This window comes from Pteropus vampyrus, unplaced genomic scaffold, assembly GCF_000151845.1.
Source record: "Pteropus vampyrus isolate Shadow unplaced genomic scaffold, Pvam_2.0 Scaffold103, whole genome shotgun sequence".
Taxonomy (NCBI): domain Eukaryota; kingdom Metazoa; phylum Chordata; class Mammalia; order Chiroptera; family Pteropodidae; genus Pteropus; species Pteropus vampyrus.
In genome coordinates this window covers 3,181,340-3,191,266 of record NW_011888884.1, presented here as the reverse complement: position 1 = coordinate 3,191,266, position 9,927 = coordinate 3,181,340, and the positions used below count along the sequence as shown (strand labels likewise).

At 33.0% G+C, this 9,927-nt stretch overlaps 1 protein-coding gene and 3 pseudogenes across 1 annotated transcript in view; 3 read left to right on the top strand and 1 right to left on the bottom strand.

Annotated features, from left to right (window-relative positions):
- The window catches only part of LOC111742876, a 3,696-nt pseudogene extending 2,625 nt beyond the window's left edge, over window positions 1-1,071 (bottom strand).
- Window positions 1-9,927, top strand: part of RAD23B (RAD23 homolog B, nucleotide excision repair protein) — a gene marked incomplete at its 5' end in the record, with an annotated part of 36,158 nt that overhangs the window by 15,726 nt on the left and 10,505 nt on the right. The window contains 3 exons of the mRNA XM_023533472.1: window positions 2,996-3,077; window positions 5,170-5,249; window positions 7,829-8,097. Of these exons, the coding sequence (XP_023389240.1) occupies window positions 2,996-3,077; window positions 5,170-5,249; window positions 7,829-8,097 (431 nt within the window). The remainder of the gene's footprint in view (window positions 1-2,995; window positions 3,078-5,169; window positions 5,250-7,828; window positions 8,098-9,927) is intronic.
- LOC111742913 lies at window positions 817-932 on the top strand (annotated as a pseudogene).
- LOC111742910 lies at window positions 1,060-1,175 on the top strand (annotated as a pseudogene).

Here is a 9,927-nt window from a genome sequence, read left to right as displayed (position 1 = left end):
TTATTGATATTTACTGTATTAGAAATTTAAAACAATTTTTAAATGTTCATTTAAAAATAATAAACCCATTAAATGTTATAATTAATATATTTTTGCATGAAAAACTATTTTCCAAAACAGTGAAAAACAGAAGACTGATGTTTTCCTTTTCTGCAAGTCTATTCAATGTTTGCCTAATAGAAGATAGATGGATTCACATCAGCTTCTGCATTTAGTCTTTTATGACATCACATGCTTTGTAGCCTTTAGAAAACTCAACTTAGGACAAGATGAGAGTGGAAAAAGAAATAATTTATTTTGACCTGGCAGACCACCTGATAGGGTCTTAAGAACTTCCACGGCTTCCTGGACCACACCCTGAGAATCTCTGCTCTAGGCCTTAGCATCCATTAGCAATGTAGTGGTTTAATTAGATGGTCTTTAAAGGTTTCTTTATCTCAGAAATTTGATAGCATCTCTTATTTCCCACTGTTATCATAAAGTGCTAACTGACTATATAGGTAAAATCAGAACTGTCAACAACATAAATGTTATTTAAAGCAAGACAAATATAGAGTTATTAAAGAAGTTGTAGACTCCTTGTACCTTTTTATTCTGAACCACAACCAGCATAGAGTTTACCGTTTACTAGAACAATATACTGAATTGGATATTACCATGGAATTTATATCCAGAGCTTACTGATATTGAGATCACATTTTCTGATTGCTTTTTTAAAAAGTTGTTATGGACGTAGTTCCATAATGTAGCAGTTAGCACGTCTGCTTTACATGCAGAATGTCTTGGGTTCACGCCCCAGTGGAGCCACAGTCCGTGGTCTACAGCCATGCCACCCTGAACAAGCCTGATGTCTGATCTTAGAAGCCAAGCAGGGTCGGGCCTGGTTAGTACTTGGATGGGAGACTACCTAGGAAGACCAGGTGCTGTAGGCATAAATAATAATAAATAATTAAAAATAACAAAATAAAAAGGGATATGGTTCCATGGTGTAGCAGTTAGCGTATCTGCTTTACACGCAGAAGGTCCTGAGTTCACGCCCCGGTGGAGGCACAATCCATGGTCTATAGCCATGCCACCCTGAACAAGCCTGATGTCTGATCTCAGAAGCCAAGCAGGGTCGGGCCTGGTTAGTACTTGGATGGGAGACTACCTAGGAAGACCAGGTGCTATAGGCATAAATAATAAAAAATATATATATTTTTTTTAAAGTTACTTGTGTTTTACCTTTGAAATTTGGAACAGTAGAAAGTAGTGAGTTGAGATTCTTACGAATTCTACTCTAGGGACCATCAGAGTAGCATTGATGCTACTAACCCATTTTAGGAAGATCAAATGTAGCGAGGGCAATTTATATAGTGTTTGCAAAATACTCTGATCCAAAGTGTGAAGTCAGAAGAGTTGATTTTAGGTTTCAGCTACTACTTAATAGCAGTGTGATTTGGGGAGGAGATTTAACCTCTTTATTTCTATTTCTTCATCTATAAAATTAAGCGAATGATATTTGTCTTAGAGTTTTGAGGATTGTGTAAAAATGTGTATTTTAATATATCTGAAGCTATATAAACATTACTATCTTTTTTTCATTTTGGAAGAATACACTATCACTTTTTAATTGTACCCTCTCTTTGTATTCCTATCAGTTTTTCATCTAAAGCTTAGAACTATCAACTTAGACATTTTTCAGAAGTATTCTGGGAAAAAGAAGGAAATAGAATTTTCCCCCTTGTTTCTTGTTCCTTTAAAGTAATGAAGCTAGTTCCATTATTCTCCTTGCCTTTTTTTGCTCCTATGTCACTTTACTTTCTGATCAGTTAGTTTCAGAAATGTATTAGACTCATTTTCTAAATACTTCATAATGAGTCTACTGGCATGCAATTTTAGGAATGGAAGAGACCATAAAGATCATCTACTATATTCCAGTCCTTCTTTAAAGATGATACTGATGCTGAGAGAAACTGAGCTATTTGTTCAAGATCATTTAAGTAGTTTTTGGCTGAACTTTGAAGCTTTGAAGCTGTGAAGCTGTGAAGCTGTGAAGCTTTTTAAAAATATGGATGTCCAGGCCCCATCTTCAGAAATTATGTGGGATTTTTTCCTTTCGTTTTGTTTTTTGTCTTTTAAGCTTTTATTTAAAAGCAATGCTCCATGGGGAATTTTAGGTCTTATTGAAAGCAGCCATGTCCATGGACTGTACATAGCCCTCAAAAGTAGTGATCTGCTCCTACAGCATATCTATTCCAACTTTATCATCTACTACACTCTGTATCGAAGGTTTTTAATTCCATACCCCACTAGAACTAGTTTAGAAGAGCCCAGATCAAGCCGTTTGCTTGAATGCTCCTGATGCACTCTTCTAACTTTGCCATATCTGTCTCGTGATCCCAAGGCTTCACATGTAATTGGATAGAAGACCTGACAACAAATGCAGGATTGTGGCTTTCTTTGACTCATACTGTACAAGCATATTTTTCTTAACCTTTTCGCTTCTTTGCTTTCCTACTCCTCATCAGATCCAAAGAGATCAATGTCATCATCGTCTTTACTCTTAAAACATTACCCGTTTTTAAAGTGAATCATTTTCCTTTTAACATTCACATTTAACTTTTATTATTGTTGTAGATGAGATCATTTTATTTCTTCGACCTTTTAGGTTAGATAACTTTACTTTCTTACTGTGTGGGAAATAAGCTCATAAACTTTATAATGAGAATCAAAATGCTTTGATGTTGAAACCCTCAAATAGATTTATCAAGTTAACTGGTAAAGTTTTTTAAAAATCTATGTGTCTGTAGCAAACAAAGTCTGTGGTAAACAAAGTTTATACTTATTGTGAATAATAACGAGTTCATAAAGAGTCTTGGTATAATATTGTAAAGAATGATCTTTAAGTTTCTGGAAGTATGAATATATATAAAAAATTTTTATTGTATCATTCAGATTCTGGATTGTCATTTGTTACTTAGACTCTTTCCAAAATCTTTTATTTTTCCTGTAGGTGAAAGCACTGAAAGAGAAGATTGAATCTGAAAAGGGGAAAGATGCCTTTCCTGTAGCAGGTCAAAAATTAATTTATGCAGGTATGGATTAAATACTGAAATGAATATGCCATTTTCTTCTTACAGTGACATTCTTTTAGATATCATCATCTTATGAGTTGTAGTGCATACAAATTGATTCTGTCAGAAACATGATTATACAGATGGAAACAGTAAATGAGCAGTCATTTGAATATATTAATATTCATTCCTCTTTATTCACATTTGCTTTGTATATTTCTCCATCTAATGATGTTAGTTTTGTTCATTTTCATCTTTTGTAAGTTTTTGTATTTTTAATTCATTTTTATTGAATAAATTTGATGTGTAACTATGTAAGTTTAAAGTATACAGCATGTTTTGATAACATTTACATATTGTAATATGATTATTGTAAACACATTTGTGACAATTATAGTACAGTATTTTCTATATTTATTATACTGTGCATTAGCTCTCTCCGGCTTATTTACTAGTTACAAGTTCGTGCCCTTAAACACCATCACTCTTAGCCCCCCTTTACCACCAGCCCCCTAGTAACCACCATTTTACTCCTTTTTTTTTTTTACAAGTTTTAACTTTTTTAGATTTCACATATAAGTGATACCATACAGTACTTATCTTTGAACTATCTCATTTAGCTTAATCTTCTCAAGCTCTATCCATCTTGTCAGAAATGGGAGGATATCTTCCTTTCTCATGACCAAATAGTCCATTGTGTACATGTACATCTTTTTTTAATCCATTCATCTTTGATGGGCACTTGGGTTGTTTCCATATCTTGGCTATTGTGAATACTACAGTAAACATGGGAGTGTTTATATCTTGTTGAAATCCTGTTTTCATTGGGTATATACCCAGAAATGAAATTGAAACCATTTATACTAATTATGTTTTTTGATGTACTTGAAATCATTCCTGTGAAATTAAATTTCAGTTTAACTCTTGTATAAAATAAAATGCCAAAATTGGCTGAAGAACGTAGAAAACCTTATTTATCAAAGAACACTATAAATAAGTGACAGGAAAAGATTAATATTCAGATTATATAAAGAGCTCTTAGAAATCAATAAGGAAAGAGTGACCTAGTAAAAAGAGCAACAAAGGATATGAATAGGAAATTGTATTACTAGCCTCACTAGTAACCAGGAAAATGTATTTTAAAAATAGACTTGATACGCGATTTTTGTGAAGAAAATGTTCTTCTTTGTTCTTCAAAATGAACTTTGTCATTATAGATGTCAGTTAGATAGGTGTCCGATTGCCCATAGGTTCTTGTTTCTTCCTAGATAACAATTTTGTAGTATTTTCTTAACTGAGATGGCTTAAAGGAAACACTAACCTCAAAATCAGGAATCAGAATCCCAAAAAGGCAGAGCTGGTAGCAGACATAAAACTAGAATTTCTACTTCCTTGTCTTGGTCTGCTTTCCTCCTGTTAAGTAGAGACACTATTCATTTCTGTCTTAATGCTTACAGTTTTTGATTCATTACCTGTTTTTAAATGGAAAACTAAAAAGGAAAAGGAATCCTGAGCTACCATTTGACCTTCAGCATGGTCAAAATCTTGTGTACTTCTTTGTGCCTTACTCAGTTCCATACCATCTTGTCATTTCTGTATACCAGGTCATTTTCCAAAGTACTTTTTATTATTCGTATCTCACTTTTACAGCATTGGAGCATTTCTGTTTTACCAGGTATCTAATATTTGTGGGAGCAAGAAGTTTATTCTTTTCTCTTTCCTCCCTTGAAGAAGGATTACAGGTTATTCCCTAGAGGGAATCCTTGGGCAATCTCATTATTGAATTTTATTTATTTTTATGATCTTTTTTCTCAGGATCTAGTTAATATTTCCTTACCCAGCAGGTCTTTTTATTATAAGAAATAATCTTTAAGAATTGCTTGGGATATCTATATACTATACTTGTGTTTTATATCTGTTAGTCAAATGCTTATACCTTTTGCTTATATACTATTTTTCCATTTATATTTATCTTGTCTGTTAGGTTAATGTTTTTCTTTTGGAAAAGTATTGATAGAATTGATGCTGGTGATTGTTTTTACTTCAGTTGTATATAAGACAAAGGTTACTGTGCCTTAAATAACATGTTTTTTCTTTTTTGTTAATGTACTAGGCAAAATCCTGAATGATGATACTGCTCTAAAAGAATATAAAATTGATGAGAAAAACTTTGTGGTGGTTATGGTGACAAAAGTAAGTTTCAGCTGTATTCTGTATGTTTTCGTGCGTGTGAGTTTTTTAAATAATAATGATCCCAAGGTCAGTCTTTACACTTTTAATGAATATCGTTATGCACATCCATAGTGGTGTGTGCTTAACTGTTTTTTAAAGATTTTAACAATTTACCCTGGGTCAACCATAAATTAATAATTTTAATACATTTGTAGTTTGAATATAATTTTAAATAAAACAATTGCTATGTAAAATGTCATGTTAAAATTTTTAGGTTTTGCAGGATTATAAAATTACTAATTATGTATTAGAAAATGCAATTCTTAGAAATTGAACTAATGTTTCTTATTTTGTACTTTTTAATAAGGATGCCTTAAGGAGACTTGTTAAATTAATGTACTAGACCTCACACACCCCTCAAGGTTTTTTAGCAGAGTTATTTCTTAGTTGATGGGATAGCTTTTTAGAAACTAAAGAAAGGAAAAGGCAGCTAAAAAAATGATGGAATGATTATTGTGAGGAAATTTTTAACAGGACTCTTTGTGATTTATTGGACCAAAGTATATTTGGGACAGTTTATAAAAGCCAAAATTTTTCTTTAAAGCAGAGAATGAATATGGGTACTTTCAGAGGTTTTGTTTTATTTTTATGCTTGTTTAAAGATACATAAGCATGCAGTGAAGAGTTTAGACAAATAGAAAGTGGTAGTACTCATGACATTAATTTTCAGGATTGAATTGTCATAATCTGGGAAGAACAGTGTTACTTGCATAGCACTGAAAATTGGTTTATATAGGTAATTAGAAACCACTTATCAAAGACTGTAAATAGAATAAATGCAGAGGTTTTTTTAATCACAAAAATATTGATATATGCAGTAGAAAATAGAGTTGAACAAATAAATTTTGTACTGAGGAACAAAAGTAACTGATAGTATCATCAATTTTGCAATAATTAGGCACTTACTGTTTAATTAAATATTAAACTTTAAATACAGAGGAATAGAATCATGAAGAAACTTTGTCTTACTAGTTTTTTTTTAATTATGATAAATTATACATAACAAAATTTATCAATTTAACCATTTTTAAGTGTACCATTCAGTGGTATTAAATACATTCACATTTTTAGGCAACCATCACCACCATAAGTCTCCAGAACTTTTTAAATCTAACCAAACTGAAACTCTGTACCCATTAAATACTAACTTTCCATCTATCCTTCCCCAGGTTCTACGTACTTCATATAAGTGGAATCATATAGTATTTGTTCTTTTGTGACTGACTTATTTTTCTTAGCATAATGTCTTCAGGGTTTATTGATGTTGTAGCATGTGCCAGAATTTCCATCCTTTTTAGGGCAGAATAATAATCCATTGTCTCATCTAATTTTATCATACATGGAACATAATGGAAAATGTGGTAACTGCATTTGGATATGTATTGTTATTGGTCTTATTTCCTTTAGTATTATAGTACCCTTGACTATTAAAACATAACTAAGAATTAAGCAGGATAGGTCTCAGAATTTGTGCGTGCATTGAAGAATACCCAGTTGGAGCCAAGGTTGAACCAAGCTTATTATTTTATATAGGATTCTAGTGATATTAGTGGTGGTTTTATTTTCAAATTAATAGTAGAGGCCAGCTGTTAGAACAGAAAGAAGACTGCTATAGTTAGGCATTACGGGAGCAATGAAAAATTACCTTATTACAAAGAAGACAGGAAAAAGCTATTAGGATCAAAAGTGAGCAGAAAAACTCAAGAAGTGGATAGGTTCGGTCCTTTTTAGAATGAGTCTTAAATAGTTTTGTGTGGCAACAGAGACCTTGAGGACGTGGTATGTTACAGTATTATGTGGATTACTACTAATCTTAAGAAAAATGTTAGATGGAAACAATACATTTAAATTACTTTTTTATCTAAAGTTCCCTCCCGCTACCTTGTTGCACTAGCCACTTTTTTTCCAGTGCACTCTGTACTAGCTCAAATCAAATAAGACATCGATCAGCTCATTGCTTTTACAATGATTTATACTGGGATCAAATTTTGTTGAACTTTAATCCCATCTCCTATCAAAACAGCTGTTTTGTTTTAAGGAAAGTTATGAGTTAAACAGGTAGTGAGAACAATAAAACTCATATAGTATGATTCTTTTACCTTTATATAATTGCTTTGCTCTATGGAAACCTGTGTGGCTCTGCTTCTAATTCAGAAAGTGCAGAGCATGTGATTAACTTAATTTGGCCTTTATTTTTCTGTTTAACTACACACATCTCAAAAGTTAGTTAACCTCTTTGTATGTATACTTGTCAGTTTAAATACTGACTTTTTTGGTTCTTTTTCATATTAACTTGATATGAAAGCTGAAACTGTTGGCTGAAGCTAATGAAGATTGATAGTTAATATATATGCTCTCACCAGTTTTGAAAGAGTAACATAAGTAGTGATTCACAGTGCTAATATTGACTATTACATCACTTTACAAACTTATTTTCAAGTTACAAGTTTATAATATCTAACAGTATAGTCTAATTAGAGATCAAATGATAAAGTAGTATCTTATCATAATCCATTATTTTGTTTTTTTCATGTGCTTAGCCCAAAGCAGTGACAACACCAGCACCAACAACAACTCAGCAATCAAATCCTGCCACCGCTACCACAGTTAGTTCCTCCACAGCACCAGCTGTGGCTCAGACACCAACCCCCACCCCTGCTTTGGCTCCCACTCCCACACCTGCATCTATCACTCCAGCATCAACCACAGCATCTTCTGAACCTGCACCTGCTAGTGCAACAAAACAAGAGAACCCTGCAGAAAAGCCAGCAGAAACACCAGTGGCTACTAGCCCAACATCAACTGACAGGTAAAAACTGGATTCTAGGAAATTAGCTCTCAAAATATGTTCTTAACAAGAACTCCATGCATGTATTTATTTTGATTATTGTTTTGATCAAACTAGTATATTAAACTTTTTTTAAACTTTGAACTATGAAAACAGTATACTGGTGTCTAATTAAATTTCCATAGTTCAGATTTTTATACTCTATTTTTTTCCCCAAAGAGAAGGGAAAGGGGGTCAGAGTCTGTGTGTGTGTGTGTGTGTGTGTGTGTGTGTGTGTGTGTGTGTGTAAAAGTTAGGAAATACAAATGATCAAAAAAATATAAAATAATATTATAGTTGACACATTATAAATAACTTGATATTGCCCCCCCCCAATTATTATTTATATTCGATTTATATTCTTTCTGATTGTCATATATAAGCTCCCTTCCATGTCTTTAAATATATCCAGTTGCTACATAGCATTGTGTTTGGGTCTGACATTTGTAAGTTCTTAATCTTAAAAAAGTATTTAACATCTTTGGGATTTTTCCTCATCTGTAAAATGTAAATGATGACAGGACCTATCTCATAGAGTTGTTATAAGGATTAAATGAAATAATGAGTGTAACGGATATGAAATAGCATGTGGCACATAGTAAGTGCTGAGTAAATTTCAGCTGTTGTGATTATGTCACCTACCACCTTTTATTGAACATAGGGATTGTTTCAGTTTTTCAATATCTTTGTGAACTTATGTAGAGATTTAAGTTTTTGCCTCTGTAGATCTTTAGAACAAAGGAAAAAGTGCTGGGATATTTTGGGAGCAAGAAATAATTTCTTGTGGGAAGTTGGCAATTAGGATATTGAGTAGTTTATGACAAAGATTTTTTTCTCTAATGGTAAATAAAATAACCAAAGCAAGTGCTTCAGTTCTCTTGGCTGGAAATCATACAGAGGAATCCTTACTTTATCTGAGAACATGAGTTGTATTATGTCCAGTGTGCACTAACTTTGGAAATGTTTATATTTTGAGACTTTGGGGCAGCTCAGGACCTCAGTGGCAATAGCTGGAGACCTTGAAATCAGAACCAGACACAATGGAAAACTGCAGCAATTGGAAACGATTACCAACATGAAAGGATGTTTGTGATAAATACAACAGTGATTAGAAGGAATTTAGTCATGAGTCTTCATTGTAGTGTTCTGCCTTTAAGTGCAGTTTCTGTGTCTGACTCAACCAACCATGTTTGGAGGGCTTTGAGTCACCTGGTTCATTGCTCACTTGGGGCCTCTTTTCAAGGAATTAATTCCCTGAAAGGAAAGCACTGGCTCAGGTAATAGAATATTTTTCCCTATGCTTGTCTGCTACACTTCGCTTTAGGCATTCAGAGACACCATTGTCTAACTTGATACTTCTCCTATGTACTGCTAGAAATGTATTCAACACTCTTTCTTGGTGGGGGACAACCCAGAGTCAGGTTAAGCTATTTCATGAAATGGCTGTTGGTCAATTTTGTATATGGGAGGCAACTTAAAAATATAACAGATTGATTTCTCAAACTGTTTAAATGTTGCAAACTTAATTATGTTTTGAGTCAGTACACTATATATTTTCTTAAATGCTTTTATATCCTAGTGTAATCATTTCTGAATTGATCAGTACACATTAATGTGCTAATACTAATACCATCAATTCAGATTTCTTTATATTGCTATTCTTTTTATTTCTTCCCAGGAGTATAATTTTATCTACCTCTTCTCAAGAGTTAGGATCAATCTTTTCAGACCTGCAAAGGGCACATAAATGAGTTGATGGTCAGTGATCTGGAGAACAGATAGATGCTAGAGTCGCTTACTTAGTTGGGCTTT